General features: G+C 45.2%; 1 protein-coding gene across 2 annotated transcripts in view; it reads left to right on the top strand.

The window, feature by feature from the left end:
* The first annotated feature begins 6556 nt into the window (after positions 1-6556).
* Positions 6557-25005, top strand: part of CCDC175 (coiled-coil domain containing 175) — a 62332-nt gene continuing 43883 nt past the window's right edge. For both annotated transcript variants that reach the window (XM_068254419.1, XM_068254418.1), the window contains exons 1-8: positions 6557-6708; positions 9618-9703; positions 10811-10922; positions 12845-12980; positions 15119-15347; positions 17066-17188; positions 18559-18668; positions 20189-20270. In XM_068254419.1, coding sequence (XP_068110520.1) covers positions 6651-6708; positions 9618-9703; positions 10811-10922; positions 12845-12980; positions 15119-15347; positions 17066-17188; positions 18559-18668; positions 20189-20270 — 936 coding nt within the window. In that variant the 5' untranslated portion in view covers positions 6557-6650. The remainder of the gene's footprint in view (positions 6709-9617; positions 9704-10810; positions 10923-12844; positions 12981-15118; positions 15348-17065; positions 17189-18558; positions 18669-20188; positions 20271-25005) is intronic.

Here is a 25005-nt window from a genome sequence, read left to right as displayed (position 1 = left end):
TAATCATGTTAAACCATCTTCTGGCAAATTCTGATGCATGTCAAATTATTAAATGACAAATGTTGCACTTATTTAATACCCAACCTAATCACGTATCACAGAGTCCCCCTTTAGAATGATCCTGCAATGTGATGAATTCATCAATACATGGTTAGATCCTGAAATGAAAGGATTTAATAAAAGCTCTGTTATTACATTGAATAAAAAAAATTATGTTTTGAGCAACTGCATAAAAAGTGCAGTAAAATTCTGCAGGTCACTGAAGCCTGCTTATACTGGTTCATGTGATCACCCCTCCCCTTCCCTTGATGACTCATGCTGTCTTCCAGCCCAAGTTCAGAGAGCAGACAGCATAAGTTATGAGGAGTGATTACTGCTACATCGTCACTCGTAGAGCTCAACATGCTATGCTTATATCAATGCTTTAACAGTGGAGTTCTTCCAATATGGTTAAAGGTTCAAGAAAGCTGCAGTTGTTGGAGGGCATTTGTTGGAACATGGAAGTAGAAGTACATTTTGTAAATGACCTCAGCCAATTGAAACAGATTATGAGCTATCCAATCACACAGGTGGTAAACAAATGAGCTGTCCAGTCACACAGGTGGAAAACAGATGAGCTGTCCAATCACACAGGTGGAAAACAGATGAGCTGTCCAATCACACAGGTGGAAAACAGATGAGCTATCCAATCACACAGGTGGAAAACAGATGAGCTATCCAATCACACAGGTGGAAAACTTTTTTTTTTTGTTCCATTCTATTTAGAAGCATCCTCAGATAACGGCCTATGGGGCAGCTTGGACTGAACCTTGTATATAGCGGGAGGAAACCCTGACTTGGCCTGTTTTTTATGACCAGATGCCCTTGTGTATAGCTTTAGAAGAAAAGTGAAAACCCTTTTAGAAAACAGATCGTAAACGCGCTCAAGTTATAAAACCACTGCTTGTAGCTGTAACCATCCATGCCAATTTTGTAAGCCTATGAAATTGTACGTTCTGCCGGCTTCTGTCGAAGTTTGGGGTGAATGAATGAAAAAGATGGAAAATTTAAGGAATCTGAGCAGAACTGCATAATAAGACATCCAGTTTGCTTGGTATTTGATTTTATGCACTTTTTATTCTGCTGTTAACATCCTCTAATTGTATTTTTTTTTTTTTCAATATAAAAGTTCATTTAGTAGACTTTTTAGGACTTTTTTTATTTTATTTAGAAGTTGTTATAGTTGTATAACTTTCGACATCTGCTCAGTGTGATTGTATGTTGCAGACTGTGCAATTTGTTTGTTTCCATTTTATCTTTTTTTTTTTTGCTCTTTGTGGTTGGAGCGAACACGAACTGTATTGTTTTATGACCTCAATAAACATTATACGTGGACCAGGCCACAAATGCCATCGCTTTGTCTTATGTCAGCCATGTTTGTCTAGGTGGGACAATGAGGCCGGTTCACCACAAAACATGCCTCTTGAATTCTCTATTCACTTTTTTTTTTAATACAAACACCTTTTAAAGCAGACCTGAACTCAGAACATCCTCTCTCCTCTAAAAGATACGCAACAGCATGAAAACCTTAAAAAACATTACTTTGTTACAGCTGATACAAATCCTGTCATTCATCTGCAGTGTGTCTATTTCCTGCTTTCATGGAAGCAGACATATTGTTGACATCCTGGGCTATCAAATGAGCTTATCTCTGCTGTGGCAGTCAGGTGACACAGGGGAGAGGTTAAATTACAACTTGTGATTAGACACAGCTGAGGGGGAATTAGACAGGCTAAATTCTAAATATGTATTGCAAAAAGGGTGTGTGCCTCAAACGCCAAGTGAACCCTTCTATACCTGGCTTTGCAGATAAGGCCTAATTAGCTTATTCATAAGACACTGCTCAAGCAAATCTGCATTCGCTTTCGTATGCCAGGATATGCAGGGTTATGCCAACTAACTCACCGCTAAATTTTTGCCCTGCGGGGGATTAGTTTGCGCAGCATTTAGCACTTATCCAGGATCGCCACGTGGAGCCCCCCCCCCCCCCCCCCCCTGGATCCCAGGAAAAGGGGGGGCCAACAGGGCACTCCAAGCACTCTCACTGCTCGGAGATCCTGTAGCCGCCCCCCTGGGGGGGAGGTTAAGAAGTGCGGGGCGCCCCCCCCCCCCACCCCCCCCCACCCCCAAGCGCTGCCACCGCCAGGGAGGGCCGCTCGCACCCACCTCCCAGACAGCCCATGTAAAGTGGGTCATCCACCACCTGCTTCCAGACATGTGTGGACCGTAATTGCCCATGTCCAGGTCGTGAAGTGCTTGATTACAGCCAGAAAATAAAGAGGGAACCAGCGCTGGATCTGTGGCCTGAAGAAGGATTTGGGAGGTCTGGACTATCTAGAGACTTTCCACTAGTGAAGTCAGTATCTAACCTTTATAGTTTTCCCCACTTCAGGATTGAGGGAATAAAAACAAGGGGTTGATGCACAAAGCTGCAGTAATATTGCTGTGTGTAGATGGCGCCCAGTTATATAAGGCCTCCTTTCCACGGGCTATTGAGCTGTGTGCTCGGCAATCAGTTACCAAGCAGCAGTGAGCAGTTACTAGGTAGTAACAAGCAGTTTCCAGGCAGCAGTGAGCAGTTGTAAGTTTGAGAGGCATTTCACTGCCTATCAACAGTTCGTGGAAAGGAGGCCTTACTGTTACTACTGGCAGCAGGTTACCGAGAGTTACGCTATTAGTGTGACCGCAGTATTACTGCAGCTTCGTGCATCAACCACAAGCTGCAAAAAGAAATCTAAAAAGGACACCTGACCAGAAATGTGACACGAGATAAACATAGGTACATATAGTACTAGCCCTGCTAAGAAATGGTCTGTCACATGCCCCCTGGTGGCTGGACAGCACAATGCCATCCAAACTGTTTCAGCACACAGACCATCCAATCTCGTGGACGCAATCGATGAGCTGAAACCATTGGAATTTTAGCAGCAGACAGACTAGAAGGAGGCGTGCTAACTATAAAACCAAAATACTAGGCTGCCACCATCTCATTAATGGAAAAGAGAAGTCCACTCTGACTCTAAGACCTGCGGATAAAAACTGTTAAAACACACTCTATTCTGGCTAATTACACTTCTCGGTGGCGAATCTTCAAGAAGCTAGGATTTGTTCTGTGTTGCTGAATAGTAGCTGTAGACGAAAAACAAATGACTTTTAGAAGTCTTTTATTTATAACTGCAATATAAATAATATATACTTAAAATCAACAATTCTAGAGACGAGTATGCCAGTGTAAAATGAAAGGGAAGAAAATAAGAATACTTAAAGGGATACTTAAGTCAAAAATAAAAAATGATTTTTACTCACCTGGGGCATCCCTCAGCCCCCTGAAGCTGTATGGTGCCCTCGCAGCCTCGCTCAGATCCTCCTGTCCCCACCGGTGGCTACTTCCGGGTTCAGCGACATGTTAGTTATGTTTGAGCTTTTCAGGATAGGTAAGCCAACCATACCTCTCCTTTTTATACCGGTTTTAACGTTTTTTACGGTATAATCTTGTTATAGTAAACGTTATGTCCAGTTCCCAGCTAATCCCCATTATAAGTATATAGGAGTAAGGCCAGAAACCCACTAGGAGCGATTTTCTGAGCGCTTTGCGATTTGAAAAGCTCTTGCTAATGTAATGCTATGGGTGTGATCCCACTTGAGTGGTGTGATTTTATAAAAATCCCCCATAGCAAGAGCTTTTTCAAAGTACTAGAGCTTAGAAATCACTCCTAGTGGGTTTCTGGCCTAACTCCTGGTATAGTAAACCCCGATATACAGTAATAATAGAACTTCTGTTATAGTAAACCTTTTTTTTTTTAGTAGAAAGTGGGCAAGCACATACGTCATACGTCAGTCACTTGTAGCCTGCTTGCTATCTGCACACTACACTGGGCTGGTGTAGATTACCTCAAAAGCACCAGTCAGTGAGACCTATGCTTCCTGTGTACGCTGCTGCCTGATTACTGAGGGAAGGTATTGGTTGAAAAGGGCGCCGCCATAGACATCAATGGTATTTCTGGAAATATGGGCTACAAGGTGTAGAAAAGGGCGCCCGAGTTTTGATATAGGCTACAAGCGGGCTCCCCTTTGTAGCCCATATTTTTTCGGCTACAAGGTTTTCGGCTACAGTAGGGCGCCCCTTTGTAGCCCATGTTTTTTTCGCCTACAAGGTTTTCGGCTACAGTAGGGTGCCCCTTTGTAGCCCATATTTATTGCCTTTTTTTGTAGCCGAAGTTTTTATATGGGCTACAAGCACTGTAAGCCGAATTATTTCATTCCCCCACTATCCATGGCGGCCTGGAGGGGGAATAGTAATTAACACATCCTGGAGATTTTTTTTGTAGCCAAAGTTTTTATATGGGCTACACCAGGCGTCTTTTTTGTAGCCGAAGTTTATATGGGCTACACCAGGCGCCTTTTTTGTAGCCGAAGGTGGTATATATGGGCTCCACCAGGCGCCCTTTTTTTACCGGCGCCCTTTTCATATAAACCCCTGAGGGAATGGCCAGTCATCTGTGACTTGCTTGTGCATGGCTGCAATTCTACAGAGCCATCCAGGCTGCACAGACATGTGGACACAATATAAGTACTGTACATGCATTAACTGGTGAGACCTATGCTTCCTGTATAAGCTGCTGCCTGATTACTGTGTGAATTGCCTTTCATCTGTGACTTGCTTTTGCATGGCTGCAACACTAAGTATCATTCAGGCTGCACATAAATGTGGACAGAGAAGAACACTATCTGTACTGTACATGCATTCACTGGTAGTGAGACCTGTGTAAGCTGTTGCATAATTATTGCATGCAAATCCCTGCATATTGAGCACTGTGCATTGTGATCTAGCTTAGACACTGTGTTTGCTTGTTTAAGCATTAAAAAGAAAAATGACTCCCAAATATTGACTGAATTAAGAATTGGTACTATAGTACACGTCATGTACTTGAGTATGACCATTCTGATATAGTAAACTTCTGATATAGTGAACTACTTTTACTGGTCCCTTGGAGTTCACTATAAAGGGATTCTACTGTATGTTACTATTTGGGGCACCCCCACCCACCAATATCTATGCTTACACTTCTGTCGGGCAGTTGTATTGTTAGAGTAGTTCTTCTTGCTTCTACGTTGGGACCTACCTACAGTAACTACTGGGAGTGCGACCTTCTGAGGAGCTTTGCAGACCCATTGTAGAAGACGTATGTAATAAAAAGGCGCCTGGAAATTTGGGCAACCAGAAAAGCGATAGTACAATATTGGTAAATTTATCGATATTCTACTATTAAAGAGGAACGCCAGTAAAAATAATGTAATAAAAAAGTGCCTCATTTTTACAATAATTATGTATAAATGATTTAGTCAGTGTTTGCCCATTGTAAAATCTTTTAAATCCCTGATTTACATTCTGACATTTATTACATGGTGACATTTTTACTGTTGGCAGGTGATGTAGCTTTTTTGGCAGTTGGAAACAGCTGTAAACAGCTATTTCGCACAATGCAGCAAGGTTCACAGACAGGAAACTGCCAAGAGTACTACTCAGTTTCTTGTGGGAGGGGTTTCACCACAATATCAGCCATACAGCGCCCCCTGATGGTCTGTTGGTGAAAAGGAATAGATTTCTCATGTAAAAGGGGGTATCAGCTACTGATTGGGATAAAGTTCAATTATTGGTCGGAGTTTCTTTTTAAGGGTCCACTATCGAAAAAAAGGCAGTTAAAATCTGACATAACCCACAGGTTTTGGGCCAGTCCATCTCCTCATGGGGGATTCTCTGGGCTTTCTTTGTTTTCAGCAGCATTTCCTTTTGTCAGATTTGAACTGCCTACTTTTTTTGCGATAGTGGTCCTTTAAAAATGGCCATTACCCCATAACAGCTTCTTGGTCAGCACACCGTTAAACTGTAATATCACCCACTTGAGCCACAGGGAAGCATGGACATTACCTTGCACATTCAGTTGTAACTGACAGCTGTAGATATATAACTGACAGCAACTGGTATATTTCAGTTCTGACAAAATCTGTCAGAACTGGAAGGGATCACTGTAAGAAGACAATGGTCAGCTTCTGAGAGGAACTGCCGGTGAAGTTAGTATGTAATATTCATTTGCAGCTGCGTCATGTGTTTATTTTAAATAATTTCCCTGCTTCAGGTTCCCTTTAAAATGGAGGGCAGAAAATTCCATAGATCACAGTGGACACAAGGGATGCAGGAAAGGAGAAAGAGATTGAGGAGTAGACTACACAGGAGGTAAGAATGACCTGTGTATGGTTATGTTGACTTTTTATTTTCACTTCAGTTCAGGTTCTCTTTAAAACAAGAAATGCTTATGCTGTACATGACATATCGGTGTACTCCACATACAGTGCCTCTCCATTGTGTTGCAGAAATACCAACCAAGGCAACCATTCATTCTCAGCGACGTGCCAAAAGGTATGTGGCACCCCCGCACAAATATCTTGGTACGGCTCAAGCTGTGGAAACTTTTTGCTTTTGGACTATACCATTACTCTGCTAGAGGGGTGTTTTCTTACAGTGGCGTCTGGTTGCCATGGTACTGGCCAGCCGCCAGCAAGCCGTGCCGGGATCGTAATTGGCCCGGAGGGAGTCGGGCCGGGGAGGAAAGATGGCGGCACCAGACTCCGCGGCGGTGTCGGTGGTGCTGGAGCACTTCATGGAAGTGGGTGAGTGCAACGCCGAGATTATTTAAACGGAGAAATCCCAGCTACCTGCAGAAGCAATTTCAGCCAGCAGGGGGCGGCGCCTGTCCCGGTAAATCTACACAGTTATCTTGAGCCCAGCAGTGAGGAAGAGATCATAACATTATTATACCTGGTGTATCTCTGACACATTCCCATTGCTCCCCAACTGTCCCTCTTTCCTCCTCATTTGTCCCTCTTTCAGGACATTGTCCCTCTTTATATGTAAATATATATATTTCTCTACTAAAAATGTGTTTGATTCTAAACTTTATTCCCATCCTTTAAATTGATATTACTGATTTTAAAATGTTAATATGAAGGAAAATACACTGGGATATAAAGGACCAGTGTGGTTTGAATTATAAAACAACATATTTTTCTTATGACATCTTTATGGTTTGCGTGACTAGGGGTGTGATGGGGTGTGTCAGGGTGTGGCTTAAGTGTCCCTCTTTCTCATCTCAAAAAGTTGGGAGGTACCCAGGCCCGGATTTACATCACAGGAGCCTATAGGCACAGATGTCCTGGCACCCTAAACTTCGGAGCAGTGCTTTTCAGCGCTGCTAGATTTGGGCGCAGCCGGCGCCTCCATAGACTTCAATAGGAATCACTCCTATTGCAGCGCTCAGTGAGTAACGTCGGCTCCTTCAGAAGACGGAGCCGAGGTTGCTTAACCTCCCTGGCGGTTTATTAAAATCCGCCAGGGGGCAGCAAATACGTTTTTTTAAAAAAAATTATTTTTTTTTTCATGTAGAGACAACGTCTCGCTACATGATAGTCTTCGGCGATCAGAGATCAAGAGATCCCATTCAAGGAACGGGATCTCTTGGAGGGCTTCCCCCGTCGCCATGGCACGTCATCGACGTCGTGACGTCAAAGGGGAATCCGATCCACCCCACAGCGCTGCCTGGTACTGATTGGCCAGGCAGTGCACGGGGTCTGGAGGGGGGGGGGGGGGGGCGGCTGCGGCGCGGCGGATCGGCGGGTAGCGGCGGCGATCGGAGGTTACACGCAGCTAGCAAAGTGCTAGCTGCGTGTAACAAACAAAAAATTATGCAAATCGGCCCAGCGGGGCCTGAGCTTACCGCCAGGGAGGTTAAAAACATAATAATTCGGCCTCCAGCAATCGCTGGAAGCCGAATTATTTCATTCCCCCACTATCCATGGCGGCCTGGAGGGGGAATAGTAATTAAATCGGCCCGGACTTGTGCAGAAGCAGGATCAGCTATATACCGCTGTATCCTGCGCCCAAGTCTACCAGCGCCGATTTCAAATGTACTCCTAAACTTCACCCTCTACCAACCTACAAACACCCACCGAAGGTAGCTTTAGGTACCCTTTAGTATTAGGTTGCCAAAGGTACCCTCAGTATTAAGTAGCTAGAGGTGCCCCCAATTGAAAATACCGTAGATCTCATCAGTGGAATGCTGAGAGTTGGGTGAGTAACCTCTCATTTGCACTCATCTCGGGATTCTGTATAGGGAAGGAGAGAGGGAGGGAGGCACTCAGGGAGGGTAGTGAGCCGCCTTTCCATCATCAGGCGCCTGTAGGCACGTGCCTACAATGCCTTATGGTAAATCCGGCCCTAGAGGTATGCATTCCCTGCAGCACTTTACAGAGTTCAGTGATCAGTCCCTGAGCTGGCTTGTTCCTCAGAGGGGCTCACAATCTATGGCTGGCCATTCTCCTGCATGGATGGGCTGCTTTGAAGGCACTACCACAGCGTGTCCGTTGCCGTGCCCTGGCGCCCGGATATTGTGTATGGCAACACATCCGAGGCAGCGCACAACGCACAGCTGGTGAATTCTCAACACACACTGGTTGTATTACTATCCTATTCAAAAATACCTGGTATCTGCATTGGCAGTGGACACGCTGATCTGCTGGCATGTCCATGTGAGGGCTAGTCTAGTCGAGGGGACCCAGATGGAAACACTGGCCATGCCACCAATCGAATAGGCTTAGTGGCTGCAGGCGAGGGTCCTGGTGTGCAATTTTAGAGTTCATTTCTTACAAATTAGTGGTGATAATAACCAAATTAGCGAGGTAGCCATGATTCATTGCAGGAAGTATAGCTAGTCAATTAAGTTTCCCACTGGGTCCCCTTAACCATACTAGCTCTTTTGTTTGAACTATCGATGATGGTCAGTGAGATGGGATTTGATTGGTCCATTTTCAAGCTGCCTACATTTGCATACAGAATATTGCATAATCTGTGTTAGTAGCATATTGTGTGTTTATGTATGCATTTATGAGTTTGGCAGGGGTGGTGAGGAGGCGGGTGACACAGGTTGCATTGCCTGGTGCACAAAATAGGTCAGAATCGGCTCTGCACCCAGTGAGTGCTATGGCACTGTTATTCCTGGCAGTATAGTGACAGTTTCTTGATATGGAAACCTCCAGGAAAGTGCTTGTGCGAAGGAGCGTGAAGCCACAGAGAAGTGCTTTGGCGTATGAGAGAAATCGCTGCCGGGAGACTTGGGTGCAGGATACAGCCGGTATATGGCTGATCCTGCTGCTGCACAAGTCCTGGCAGCGTTAATTACTATTCCTCCTCCAGGTCCACGTGGATGGTGGGGAATGATGTAATTCGACTTCCAGCTATTGCTGGTGGACGAATTACAGTGTTTTAAAAGTAACTTCAGCTCCGTCTTCTGACGGCGGCAAAGTTACTCGCTGTGCGCCGCTATAGCCATAATTCTTATTACGGTCTACGGTGGCGCCGGCTGCGCCCATATGTCCTGCGCTGGATTCCTTGTGATCAGTGCTTACTTCTCAGTTCAGTGTCTGCATAAGTGAGACCAAGGTATTTACTTCCTGGGTCAGGAAAGCATTTGGGAAGCACAGAAGTGTGGGCATATTCTTAATGGAACCTTCCCTTATTCCCTTAGAGAAACACCTGAAGGAACAGGACCCCGCGTTCGATGAGGAAGCCTTCCAGCACTTAGTGGCCGTAGCCGATGCTGTTAAAGAGCTGGTGAGAAGTTGACACTGTTTGTCTGTTTCTGTACATATAGTGAATAAAACCTGTTTATGCTTCTTCATCCAAGAAAATAGTATATTAGTGATTGTGCATCACCTTAATCTAATATAGATAGTAAGGCATAGCTGTTGGTATAAGAGTATAGCGACTATAACCCTTGCAATTATAAGTGTACGGTATCACATATGGTATGTACGCCAGTTCCACTTACTCTAATACACACATGTCAAACTCCGGCCCGTGGGCCAAATCTGGCCCTCGGAGCCATCAGATTTGGCCCTCTGGTGGTTTCCCCACTTTGTATTATGTTTGTCCCACTCAGCGGAGCTATATTGGAGAGTAAGCCCTAGATCATGGGAAGTCATAAAGGTAGGGGGAAACACTATAGCTACCATTCCTCAGGCCATCCTTCTGGTCTCCTCCAAAGAGGAGGTAGCCACCCAGATGTCCTCTGCTCCCCTCAGTGTCCTCTCTGTGCTGCTGTCAGCATTTTCCCTCATCCTGAATTCTGCTGGCTGACATTTTATAGCTTCATCGTTTGGTATGATCCACAATGAGGCTGAATGAAGACCAGGGAACCAACAATGAGGGAGACAGGACGCGGAGGACACTCAGCTGGACAGTGGCTGAACTTAGGAGATTCAATGGGTGGAATGAGGAAATGTACTTGTACCAGTCCCCTCCAGCATGCTCTAAGTGTGTATATTTCATGCAGCCAGAATGGAGTGGTGTTAAGCTTGGAAGGAGACCAAAGTGTTGGCCGGACTGGTGAGAGGACCAGAATAAGATCGGCTAGGGGACCAGAAGTTTACTGGGGGGGGTGTGTAAAGACCCCTAGTTTTATATACGACTGTTTTCACGAGTACAAATAGGAGCTTGGTTTATACATCTGACTATGATATACCCAACCCATGTGGTGGTGACTACAGAAGAATGGGCGAGGGGTCAGGTTATGACCACTGGACCATAAGATGAACAAGCTGCTGCTACAGTGAGAATCCTCACCTTGCGCTGCTGTTTATCGTATGGGATTCATTATCTCAGATACATGTTGCAGTTTTTTCCTGTGTTTCATGTTGGGATTTATTTCTTTTGTTGTAGGAAGACATAAGAAGAGCTACACGAGAGCTTCTGGAAATTGAGACCATAGAAAACAGCAAACTGCGCTACCAAATAATCCACCTGCCGAGAATTATAACAGAGGAGATAGAAGGTAACTCCTAAACAATGCAGTACTCAGCCTAGTATGAGTTCTAAAAGAAAATAAAAATCTAAAACCAGTTGAAAAACCTGAAATTCCCTCATATCAGTGGGACAGTCATGCAGGGAATACACGGCTCGATTCTGAGCCATTTAGATGGCTCAATAGATAATTTCCGACATGTCCGATCTCCCGCCCGATCGTTTCCACACTCGATTCTGCATGGAGAACAATGGGAAAAGATAAGAAAAACGAGCGGAAGATAAGAGAATCGCCTGCAGAATCGAGCATGGAAAACGATCGGGCGCGGAACCGAGCGGCAAAATCGAGCCGTGTATGCCCAGCATAGACTATGCCAGATCAACCAAGAGACAGATCTCTCTCTCTGATCAAATCTGATTCACCGCAGGGCGATTCATGAAATCTCTCAGGAATCGACCTCATGACACCGCCCCTGCCACTGTCTCCTCCCCTCCCAAATATTAGTGTCTGCCCCCCACCTGGTCCCATGCATTGTAATCTTACCTGCTCCAGATGCATGGACTCCGGTCTTCTCCGCTGCCTGCCCCGAGTGCCGTCATCACACAAAGCCACCACACGGTGGTGCATAAGGCACAAACCGTCTTTCCCCGAATATAAGACACTGTCTTATATTCTTTTTGGGGAGGAAATATGTGCTAGGGCTTATTTTCAGGGGGGAGGGGCTAGACGCTTTGTGTATGGGGAGGTGTGTGGGCTCTTACCGCACCTCCCTTGTGGCTGCGTCCCCCTCCGTTCCAAGCAATTTCTCCGGTGGTGGCGGCGACATGGTATTCAAGCTATGAGGGCGCCCTTTGACCCTCACACTGCACGCAGTACTCTTTGCCGGCTTTGCGCTGGCGCTCCCTTCCTATCATAATCGTGTGCCTGGCTGATGCGTCCCAGGCGCATATTGATTATTACATGAGGGGAGCGTCAGCGCCAAGCCAGCAAAGCGTACTGCGTGCAGCGTGACGGTCAAAGGGCGCCCTCATAGCTTGAATACCATATCGCCGCCGCCGCCGCCACCACCGGGGAAATTACTTGGAATGGAGGGGGATGCAGCCACAAGGGAGGTGCGGTAAGAGCCCACACACCTCCCCACACACCTCCCCATACACAGGTCAAAATGCCACATGAACATCAGAATAAAGGTGGCCACTAACGGTCCAATTTCTAACGAAAAATCATTTGAGCGATCAGAAATTTTGATCGGATTGGTTTTAAATAATCTCAGTTGGTGGACACAATCGATTATGAATGAGTGAAAAAAATGTCGGCCGAATGAATTTTCGTCGAATCAAAATTTGGATTTTCTTGTTGGTTGTGATAGATAGGAAGCAAAGATTGGTTCGTTGATGGTGTAGTGAACAATGTATTACAATATTTCACTTCCGATCAGAATTTCTGATCGCTCAAACGATTTTTCGCTAGAAATTGGATTGGTAGTGGCCACCTTAAGATTAACTACATACAGAAACCTTGCGCTGCCTTACAGTCCAGTAAAAAGTCCATATAATTGACCTGAATAGAAGACCTGATTGGAAGAGCCTGTGGTTGCAATTATATAGACTTCTTTTTAGTGGACTGTAAGGCAGCACAGGGTTTCTGTATGTAGTTCATTATAGGATCATGATGTGCCAGACCCAACCTGATGATTCAGGCACAGCGTGGCATGGATGGTTGCAGCCTGAGTTGGCACAGCCCATCGCCCGCTGGTTGGGGACACCTGTATTATATAAATAATCCCTAATGCATCAGTATATGGTCACTACAGGACAATAGGCATGACATTGCCCCCTCCCTTCCAAAGATGCCACCAGAGGCTATACACACAGCTTCTGCCACTGCTGCCACACTGCCAGAAAAGAAAGTCTACTGTCTTTTAGTGATGATGTCATTCTTGTCATGATTAGCTGCAGTTGCTCGGGCCCGAGAGTCCGTCACTTCTGAGAAGAGGCAGTTACAGGAGGAACTGAGAAACATTATCTTGGAACTGGACAACACTGAGAAGAAACAACTGACATTTGAGGAGATGCATTCATCACTTGGGTAAACTTGCCTTTCGTGTCTCATCTCATGTTTAGTGATGGACCAACAGAAAACCACGACTTCCCAAAGGTTCTACAGCAGAGCATTCTGGGAACTTTAAAGTACAACTGAAGTCATATAATGCAGCCCTGCTCATAGCATAGGTCACTATAGTGGTAATGTTTAAAATGGAATTCCAAGAATTCAGCAGTTATTATTATTATGTATTTACATTGTGCTAACAGCTTCTACAGCCCTTTACAGTCTATATAATCATTTCACGAAGAGCCTTTTTCCACTGCAAATTGCTATCGCAAAAGCACTTTTATTGCACTCTACATCTTTCCTGTGCATGGTGGCATGATTTTCATGCAATTCTTAGTTCTTGTATTGCCATTACATTCATGTTTTTCTGACGATTCTGTTCAGAAAAAATTGCGTTTGTGTTGCCATTTTTTGTGCTTCCATTGACTTTAACCCAAAAATAAAGCAGCATGCTCTACATTTACATTTGGGTAGAAAGTGATTCGGATCAGTGGAAACTGGGCATAGCCATTATAACGATAATCTTGCAGTCAGTGAAGTGTGGGTATATTGCACATGATTTCATTTTGTGATTGAGATGTGACCAGTGAAAGAGCCCCTAACTGGCACGCTGGATCTTTAGGTGAGGTCGGGGGGCACTTGCACACATGCTAGATAATTTAGCAGAAACAGTCCTTAACCACATCAGGACCACAGGCGTACACCCTCCCAGTGACCAGGCCATTTTTCATAACACAGGGCCGTGCAGCTTTGTCAGGTTGCTGCACAGCCCTACAACTCAGCACACAACTGAATCTTACCTCCTTTTCTTGTCCTTAACAGGACATTCTTTTGGAGGTGTCAGATCGATCCTGCGATCCTTTGTTCTTTGTTGTTTTTTTTATTCTTTCTGTACCTGATTTTCCCTCCCTCTCCTTCCCACCCCCGTTCCCCATCCTGAATTGACTTGGATGGCGATCCGTCCTCTTCTCCATTCCGATCCACTGCCACTCTTAGGGACAGCCGACTGTCCCTTGTACAGCACTGCACTAGATAGCATAGATGTACGAATGTAAACAAAGGGGATTTCTTTCCTCTTTCGTTTACTAACAGCCTGCTAGCCGCGGTTGCAGCTAGCAGGCTGATCACGGAGTGGAGCGGACCCCCATGAATCGCCAGGGAACGATCGCACATGCGTTCCCAGCTAAACTGTAGCTCCAGGACTTGGCGCCAATCGGTGTTAGGCGATCCTGGGGCTGCCACCTTGCGATAGTTAGTAAGGTAGTTAAACCTGAGATGAACTGATGAAAAGAATTCCTTCAGCCCTCTGTAGTCCATCAGCTCTCTCTCTCTCATCAGTCCTTCCTGCCCAATCCGCTGTGCTTCTGTGAAGTCTGCTGGGTTGCGGGGCACTGTACATGTGCTGTTTCAGTCCACGCGCCTCCTCTACTGCGCGTAAGTGTAGTTACAATCTTAAGAAAAATACGCATGCGCTTGGGAGCCTGATCGAGGGTTGCATGTAGTCTGTGACTGAGCTGAGTCATGGACTTTACAGGGCTGACAGCGGCACAAAGGAAAGGGATCGGGGAGGATAGTGAGGGAGCTGGTGGACTACAGAGGGCTGGAGAAAGCCCCAGGTAAGTGGGAATCCTTTTCATGGTTCATCTCAGGTTCGCCACCTCATGTATACCTAACTTGATATCCATCTCACTGCCTCACCTGCTGGTATAAATCTATGGGAAACTCAGCCACACACTACCTGCTGCTCTTACACTACTGCTGCTATAAAAAGGAGCAAATCTGATCCATAGATGATATTCAATCAATATCTCAATAATTATACTAATTGTAAATATAGTTTTGATGGGTTTTTTTTTAGGTTCAATAGTCATATCAAATCTAGTGTCTAATCTGTTAAATATATTGTGTAGTGTATGCCTGCCTTTCATTTAAAGTAAAAATGTTATTAGATTACATGTTGTACATTAGTTTTATGACTATAGTAGGGATTAGATTGTGAGCTCCTCTGAGGGACAGTTAAGCGACAAGACTATATATACTTTGCACAGCGCTGCGTAAGATGTCGGCGCTATATAAATGCTAAATAATAATGTATTCTTGTTGGCGTTCTTTAGCCAGCAAGGGAGATCGATGTGGGATAAACATCAAGAAGCAGTTGATCTGCTCAACCAGCAGATGGCAGACAAGGCCCATCAAAGCATCCTGGTGAACCAGACTCACAACAGACGCAAGGAGGCGGAGGATGCGGTGATTGAGTACCAGCACAAGACTGAGGACTTGGCGGAGGACATGGTCACTGAAAGGAAACAGTTCACTGCGGAAAGAGAAAACTTAATTGCTGAGGTGTGTATGGCGGAGTGTCATAAACCTCTCACGCTGGTGTCTTCCTTCACGAAAATAAAAGGGGAAACCAGTATCTTTTTGTCATTATCTGTTATGATATTTTACTTGCAAAATTAAGAGGGTTGTAACATCTTAAAAAAATTTTTTTTAAAAGGCCAAAAAATAGTGTCCCAAAAATATATGTAAACCCCTTTATTTTTTTTTTTCTAAAACTGGTCCCTATATATCCTCCAATAGGAGGAACCAACCTGTCTAACTACTCACCACATTGGTATTGACAGGACATCAGAAAATAAAAAAAACGCGATGCAGGAGCAGGGTACAGTCATAGAGGTTTTCCTGTAAACACAGGTGAAAGACTGATACAGTGAATCAGAGGGATTAGTGGAGTCCTACAGATCTAAAGTGATGCGAGGGATGTCTTTTACTTTGTACAACAGAAGCAGCAACTTGCAGAGGAGCTGGTCATGTTTTAGGCAGACGACTTATACCAGAAGTGATCATCACAACTCTGGCCAAAAGCAGGAGGGCATTACCATAGCAGAATGCCGCTTGCTGCTGAGACCTCCACAGCTGGTTAGACTTCTACTTTTTACTGAACAGGTTTACCATACAATTTTCTGTTAGGGCCCGTTTCCACTAATGCGGAAACCGGGCCGAATCCGCAGAGTTTCCCCGCAGGCAAATCGCTCGGGGAAACTCTGCCATAGGAAATAATGGCGTCGCCGGCCAAACGCTTGCCCTAGTGATTCGCCGGCATTGCCCACAGTTTTCACAAGGGGGCAGCGAATCCCATAGCCGTGCATGGCATGGCTTCTGGGATTCGTCTGTGTTCCCACAGACCCGGAAGTGCCGCCGCGCATCTCCCAGCCGCGCGCGGTGGCTAGTGGAAACGGGCCCTTATGCTAGGAATACACGGCTCGAAGTAGAGCCATTTAGTTAGCTCGATTGATCATTTCCGACACGTGCGATCTCCCACCCGATCGTTTCCGCGCTCGATTCTGCATGGGGGACAATGGAAAAAGATAAGAGAATCGAGCGGAAGATAAGAGAATCGCCCACAGAATCGAGCACGAAAACGATCAGGCGCGGAATCGAGTGCCAGAATCGTACCGTATATTCCCAGCATTATGCTGGGAATACACGGAATAGATTATGCGCTGGATGGAGCCGCTGGCTCGATCCCGGCGCATCCCCACCGACACCTGGATCGATCCCCGCTCGTTCCCGCGGGCGCTCCTTATCTTCCGCTCGTTTTCTGCCCATTGTCCGCCCGCGGGGATCAAGTGGGCGGGGATCGAGCGGGGTCATCGGACCTGTCGGAAATTATCAATCGAGCCATCAGCAGCTCGATTGATAAGTAAGAAACTAACCGTGTATTCCGAGCATTGGATTTACCTGCCAGATAGATAATTTCCAACATGTTGGAAATTATCTATCTAACCATATACCTGCCTAGCAATTACGGTAGTCATTGTTTTACTCAGCAGGAGATAACCAGAAGACAATGCACCAGAGATAATGACCTGTGTGTTACTGATGACCTCTGAAGTAGCCCAGAAATAGGCTACCCATGGACTGTTCGATTTCGAACAGTTCGTATCATCCGTGCTTATGAGTATTTTGCCTAAAATCATAAAACAACCTGAAAACACTGTACACCAAATGCATTGGCTGTAAGATATTCCTGAATGTATATTATCCATGCTGCTTTCCAGATTTTAGAAACAAAGCAGAAGACTGAAGCGCAGGAAGCCAGGAATGCGGAGAAGGCAGCTGTCTTAAGCCAGCGGATGTCAGCGCTGTTTGATGTGGAGGAAAAGATAACCAGGGAGAATGAGGTAAGTGGTCGATAATCAGGGCCGATTCTAGACTTCTTGGTGCCTGAGGCAAAATAATGAGGATGCGCCCCCCCTAATTTGGAATGATTGCACAGCACCCAGCAATTTACTCTGCTTCATTTAATGTTCTCACATGACATGTTGCAGCTCAACACAATAGCACGCTGGCTGGCTGTGAGTCTGTGACAAACAAACTGCTCTCCCTCAGCCACTCCATTCCCCCTCAGTCAGGACAGCAGTGCCACCTCCTCCCTTCTGCTATGCAAGTCAAATGAAACACTGCTGATTTCCTGCCTCCCCCCCTCCTCACTCACTGTCAGACTCCTCACACAGCACAACAAGCTGCTTTTCCCCAATGATGACCTTTTCCCCTCGCTCGCTCTCCTCTCTCTTCTCCTCCTACTATGACTGCATGCTGTAAGTGTAAATGCAAAGTACAAACAAACATGCTGCCCCTGTAATCTCTGCGCCTGAGGCAAATGTTTTCCCTTGCTTCATGAAAGAACCGGCCTTGTCGATAATGGACAACGTTAAAGCTAGGTACACACGCTGCATAAAAGTCTGGCTCAGGCAGAAATCTAGCAGATAGCTCCTCCTACTTCTGCAGTATTGTCCAACTGGCAATAATCCCATTTTTGGAAGCAAATTTCCATTGGCGTAGCTAAGGAGCTGTGGGCCCCGATGCAAGTTTTACATTGGGGCCCCCCAAGCACTCTATACATAACAATTGATACGGCGCACCAAAACTTGCCAATGACAACTATAGTGTCAGAGATGCCATAAGGGGATGGGGAACAGTTTGTTAATGATTACTACTATTCAAAGTATCTATAGAAGTGATTATTATGAGCACAGGACCAATAGAGAGCTAATACTGAAGTTGAGGGAGGGCCCCTCTGGCCCAAGGGCCCCAATGCGGTCGCAACCTCTGCACCCCCTATTGCTATGCCCCTGCAAATTTTCCTCTATTCTCTTCAGCTGGTCTTTTTAGCTTGATGTTCATATCTGCATAAATAAATACATGTACAGGATTTACCAACCAAAAAGGTGGTTAGATTGTGCTAAATTTTATGTCTGCACAGCAATATTACCCTTAGTTCCGGCAGCGTTTACAGCGCATTACACTATTAGCTCGAGAAACATGATAGCTGCTATGGTGATGAGCCTTGCTAGCGGCAAAGCTCGTTAGTAACGCGTGTTACCATAGCAATGGTTGTCCTACTTGAGTACAGTGTGTAACTCACGGTACACACTTCCGGAAGTAAGGCTATTATTGCTGTGCGCTGTCTGTGCATGGGAATATTACCGAGCTTTTGTGCACCAGGCCCTATATGTCTCTTATCAGAAATACTTTTCCCTGTGTTCTATAGATTGTATCGGCCCTGAAGAATAAGATCTTGCTTCTTCAAGCTTCCCATGGCTCTCTGACAAATAAATTGGACCTTCAGAATAAACAGTGTACAGATTTATCCAACAAAATGTAAGTCTCTGTAGGGGTGCTGTGTGTGGAGTGCCTGTCTGATGCTTTTAGGCCCATTTCCAGCAGACCTGAAAAATGTATCAGAGTTGTCGGCCCATTTAAAATCATAGGCGGCCTGAGCCATTTCACTCTTACCTTGAGACCCTTTTATTGACCTGATGAGGCTGGTGGATGCCTGCGAAACGCATTGTCCACTGATTTTCAATAAATTATTTTTGTATCTTATTAAAGTCCTCAACTCAGGTAAGTGTTTCTTGCCTTTGATACTTTATACTGTTTTTAATCATTTTACACATCTATTGGGGCGCCTCCGCCCCAGCATTTATAATCAGTGGACTGTTTCCTTCTAATCAGAAATGAATGAAGGTGAAATGGGGCCCTAGTTAGTATAGCAGTTTTTGCCCACCGCTGGTGATCACCTGGCTTTTTTTAGTAAGATTTGGTGGGGGCCAGCATCCACCGGGCCCCTAGACTCTCTCCAGGCCCCTAGGGAGCTGCCTAGGATTACCTTGTGGATTATCTGGCTCGGCTTCTAATGCGTTTTTTCTGCGCTGAAAAAAACATACAGCAAGTATGCTTTCCTTACAGCGAGTATGAGCGGATACCATCATTTGTGCGTTGACAGCAGCATGGTGGCGTAGCGGTAAGCGCTCTCTCCTTGCAGCGCTGGTTCCCCGGGTCGAATCCCAGCCAGGGCACTACCTGCATGGAGTTTGTATGTTTTCCCCGCATCTGTGTGGGTTTCCTCCGGGCACTCCAGTTTCCTCCCACATCCCAAAAAAACATGCAGATAGGTTAATTGGCTTCCCCCTTAAAGGACCACTATCGCGAAAAAAGTAGGCAGTTAAAAAATGTGACAGATGACAGTTTTTGGGCCAGTCCATCTTTTTAAGGGGGATTCTCAGGGCTTTCTTTGTTTTCAACAGCATTTCCTGAACAGCAGTTTAACTGCCAAAATAGCAAGATACCAGCCGGCCTCCCTAATCACTTGCACACTATTATGTCAGTTAGATTTTGCAACTGTTGTGCAGGAAATGCTGTTGAAAACAAAGAAAGCCCTGAGAATCCCCCTTAAAAAGATGGACTGGCCCAAAAACTGTCATCTGTCACATTTTTTAACTGCCTACTTTTTTCGCGATAGTGGTCCTTTAAATTGGCCCTAGACTATAAAACACGCACTGCACGATACATACATAGACATATGACTATGGTAGGGATTAAATCGCGAGTTCCTCTGAGGGACAGTTAGTGACAAGACAATATACTCTGTACAGCATTACTGCGTAATATGTCGGCGCTATATAAATAAATTGACGAATGTTGCATAGCTATAGAGAACATGAACATTACATCACATAGTCTGGAAAAAAATTCCTGCAAAAAGACACGCCCGAAACTTTACATTCATCAACAACTCCTACCAAGTTTTCTTTTCTTTTATTGTGTGAGAGTTTATTGGAGGATGTACTTTGTTAAAAAATGAACCTCGTAAATTACGGTATTAATATTTCTTTTTTCAGAGATATTCTGGAGCTGCGTATGGTTAATCAAAAAGAAGATTTTATTAAACAAAGCGATTCGTTAAAAGAAAAAATATCAAAGGTAAGAGGCTATTTTGGGTGCATCAGACATCATTTTTCAACTGTATTTTTGAGTAGATCCAGCAGTAGTCCAAACAGTGAGAAGACAACTACAACAATGAAAGGAAGATGGAAACTGACACAGAAAACTTTCCACAGTGGCCTTAACTGGTGGTGAACACATTAGCAATCAGTAAGGAAATTCCAGCATGGAGGATTGCTTTTTCTCCAGTAGTAAGGTCCATGAAGCAAAATCTTCTTTGCAATTTTTTAAAGTGGACCTGAACTCTAACAACCTGAACTCTAACACAGGACACAAGGAAAACATAACATAAATTCACCCTGTATGTATTTAGAGAGTTTAGCCTGTGTAATTCCCCCTTATTTGTGCCTGATATCACTAGTTGTAATTTAATCTCCCCGTGTCACATAACTGCCTATGGCGGATAAGCAGACATGGGCGTAACAATCACCCCTGTGACCTCTACCATCGCAGGGGGGCCCAGAGGCTTTGGGGGCGCCTCCTCCTTCCTCTCCCCAACCACAAGTGCAGCCACATAGCAAAACAAACCTCCCTGTTCACTTACAAAAACCATGTGCAGGAGAGTGGGTCATTTTTTCCTGCTTCCAGCCGCTGCTTAAAGAGAACCCGAGGTGGGGTTCTGACAATGCTATCTGCACACAGAGGCTGGGTCGGCTATATAGCCCAGCCTCTGTTGCTATCCCAATCCCCCCTAAGCCACCCCTGCGCTCTGCTATCCCCCATAAATCACAGCCGCGCTGTCGACTCGCAGCGGGCTGTGTTTACCTCTGTAGTGTCAGTCTGCTGCTCCCCCCCACCTCCTGCATAGCTCCGGTCCCCGCCTGCATCCCTTCCCTCCGCGCTGATTGGAGGGAAGGGACACGGACAGGGACCGGAGCTATGCAGGAGGCAGAGGGAGCAGCAGACTGACACTACAGATGTAAACACAGCCTGCACAGCTCGGTTGTGATTTATGGGGAATTGCAGAGCGCAGGGGGAACTTAGGGGGGATCTGGATAGCAACAGAGGCTGGGCTGTATAGGCAGACCCAGCCTCTGTGTGTAGATAGCATTGTCAGAACCCCACCTCGGGTTCTCTTTAACAGCAGAATACTCTCTGCTGCCATTTGCTGGTTCCCAATCATGTGACCTGCATGAGGTTTAGGAACAAAGGGAGCCCCCATGCTATTATTTTTGCAGGGGGGCCCTGTAAGTCTCGTTACGCCCCTGTAAGCAGATAAGCCCATTTGAAAGTACAGGCTGTAAACAATATGAGGCTGTAAACAATATGTCTGCTTCCATGAATCAGGAAGTAGAAACTGTGCAGATTTATTTTAGGATTTGTATCAGGTGTAGCAAAGAAATGTTTTGGGTTTTTTTGTTTAAAGGTTATTATGCTGTTGTGTATCTTTTAGAGCAGAGACGTGGTCTGAGTTCAGGTCCACTTTAAACACAGTTTGTCCCATTATCTGACACAGTGACCGACTGCACTAAATTTCATCCTATAATTCCTACTAAGTTGATTGGCTAAGCATCCCACTTAAGTTGCCCATCAACAGTGCTATTTTTAGCAAACAATCGTATTTTCGGTAAGGTCATTTAGCCAAGGCTGAATTTATACTTTTTGTGCCCCTAGGCCAAGTATGTTATGTTTTCCCTTTCTTGTGTAGCAGCACCCCTCCCATTCCATGTCATGTGTGGTCCCATCTTCCATGTGTATCATCCATGTACAGCAGCCCCTCTCATTCCATGTGCAGCCCCCTCTTCCATGTGTATCATCCATGTACAGCAGCCCCTCCCATTCCATGTGCAGCCCCCTCTTCCATGTGTATCATCCATGTACAGCAGCCCCTCTCATTCCATGTGCAGCCCCCTCTTCCATGTGTATCATCCATGTACAGCAGCCCCTCCCATTCCATGTCATGTGCGGTCCCATCTTCCATGTGTATCAGCCATGTACAGCAGATCTCCCATTCCATGTGCGGTCCCATCTTCCATGTGTATCATTCACGTACAGCAGCCTCTCCCATTCCATGTGCAGCCCCCTCTTCCATGTGTATCATCCATGTACAGCAGCCCCTCCCATTCCATGTGCAGCCCCCACTTCCATGTGTATCATCCATGTACTGCAGCCCCTCCCATTCCATGTGCAGCCCCCACTTCCATGTGTATCATCCATGTACAGCAGCTCCCTCCCATTCCATGTGCAGCCCCCTCTTCCATATGTATCATCCATGTACAGCAGCCCCTCCCATTCCATGTGCAGCCCCCACTTCCATGTGTATCATCCATGTACTGCAGCCCCTCCCATTCCATGTGCAGCCCCCTCTTCCATGTGTATCATCCATGTACACCATTCAGACCAAAAGAAAAGATTGTATTTAATCGATCCACAGCATTAACTTATTTAAACTATTCCCAGTATTGAAATTGGTTGTGATCATATGTATGAAAAAGTCTGCCACACCGAATAACCAGTTCTTTAAAAGGAACCCGAGGTGGGAGGGATATGGAGGCTGACCTGTTTATTTCCTTTTAAATCAGGGCTGTGGAGTCGGAGTCGTGGAGTCAGAGTCGGAGCAATTTTGGGTGCCTGGAGTCGGAGTCTGGAAAAAATGCACCGACTCCTAATGAATTTGTAACTGTAATTAAAATAGAAAATATGATAAAATGTTCTATTTCTCACATAATAGTCATTAAAAATAATGTATATATACAGTATATATACAGTAATAGCTGTGCTCAGTCCACAAAAATGAAATAAACCAATCAAAATTAGTTACTTGTGCTGCTTCAATAAAGCAGTTCCCGTATTTTTAAAGTCAGATATACATATCTGATTGTGACTGTATATATGATGTGTGCACAGGAATCTCTTATATATACTAAATAACATCTATGCTGTAAGAATAAAGCCTGATATGTAGCTGTGTCACTAATAGAGATGGTCAATGAGATGGAAATAATTCTGCGTCGATTCTGATTTATGCAAATGTATGCACTCTCTTTGCTCATGAAATCAAATAATTTGATATGATGTTAAAATTTGGTTTGGTGACTACAAATTAAAGGGTACCTGAGACGGATGAAAAGTAAAGTTTTATGCATACCTGGGGCTTCCTCCAGCCCCCTTCAGGCTAATCAGTCCCTCGCTGTCCTCCACCACCCGGATCTTCTGCTATGAGTCCTGGTAATTCAGCCAGTCAGCACAGTCCAGCCACGTGCCGCTCCTCCAGCCAGGGGCGTTCTGCACCTGCGTAATAGTGCTGTGCAGGTGTAGTAGCGGTGGAGTGTGTGCATGTGCACTACGCCAAACTGGCTCAAGTATCTGGATTAATAGCAGAAGATCCAGGTGGCGGAAGAGGACAGCGAGGGACTGATTATCCTGAAGGGGGCTGGAGGAAGTACCAGATATGTACAAAACTTTAATTTCATCTGTCTCAGGTTTACTTTGTTACACAGTAGTACTATACTCTACGTGTGCACTCCCCACAGAGCTGCAGGGAATCCACTGAGAATGTTGTGCACATTGAACACAGAGGTGTTGTCTATCACCCATAAACTTGGTTCAGATTGTACATGAAGAATGTGTAATAGAGGAAGAATCTCCTCATTCTCCTGCAGAGTACCTGCACATCACTTTTACATGTACCCACAGTTACATTGCCTAGGGCCTGATCCATGTTCAGATTGTGCATGAAGAAGGTGTAATAGAGGAAGAATCTCCTCATTCCCCTGCAGAGTACCTGCACATCACTCTTACATGTACCCACAGTTACATTGCCTGGGGCCTGATAGATGTTCTTTGTTCCGGTTTGTACCTTTTACAAGTACTCTTACCAAGGACTAGTTTTAGTCTAAAGGGAATAAATATAGTAGTCTCCATATCCTTCTCACTTCAGTTGTCTTGTAAAATTCCTAAGCGTTGGCAGTTAAGAGACGAATTTCACGTTACATACTTTTAATCAACAAAATTGTAATATGCAAATTAGAGGAGTCGGAGGAATCCTAAACTGAGGAGTCGGAGTCGGTGGATTTTTGGACCGACTCCACAGCCCTGTTTTAAATAATGCACATTGCCTGGCTGTCCTGCTGATCCTCTGCCTCTAATACTTTTAAGGGGAACTGAAGTAAGAGGTATACGGAGGCTGCCATATTTATTTCCTTTTAATCAATACCAGTTGCCTGGCAGCCCTGCTGGTCTATTTCTCTGCAGTAGTATCTGAATAACACCAGAAACAAGCATGCAGCTAGTCTTGTCAGATCTGACTTTAAAGTCTGAAACACCTGATCTGCTGCATGCTTGTTCAGGGGCTATGGCTAATAGTATTAGAGGCAGAGGATCTGCAGGGCTGCCAGGCAACTGGTATTGATTAAAAGGAAATAAACATGGCAGCCTCCATATACCTCTCTCTTCAGTTCGCCTTTAAGCCATAGACCCCGAACAAGCATGCTGATCAGAGGTCTATGACAAATCTGACAAGATTGCTGATTCTAATGACAGCGCACAATATAATGGATATATTCTATGTACCCCCCCAGCACATACAATTGTATCACAGTCCTTATTAAAATTAATTTCAATCAATTTAGTAATGACAGTCTGTTTGCGCTTCCAGATAGGCGTCAGTTCCACCTCGTTCAAAATTCAAATGTAATCAGGTAGCGCTCCAGGTCACAACAACAGGTCAACACCAAAAGGCACTCAGCAGTAACATTCCATATGGTATCACACT

Source organism: Hyperolius riggenbachi, chromosome 9 (genome assembly GCF_040937935.1).
Source record: "Hyperolius riggenbachi isolate aHypRig1 chromosome 9, aHypRig1.pri, whole genome shotgun sequence".
In the NCBI taxonomy this organism is placed as follows: domain Eukaryota; kingdom Metazoa; phylum Chordata; class Amphibia; order Anura; family Hyperoliidae; genus Hyperolius; species Hyperolius riggenbachi.
The sequence above is the reverse complement of the archived record's forward strand: the minus strand, read 5'-3'. Positions and strand labels throughout refer to the sequence as shown.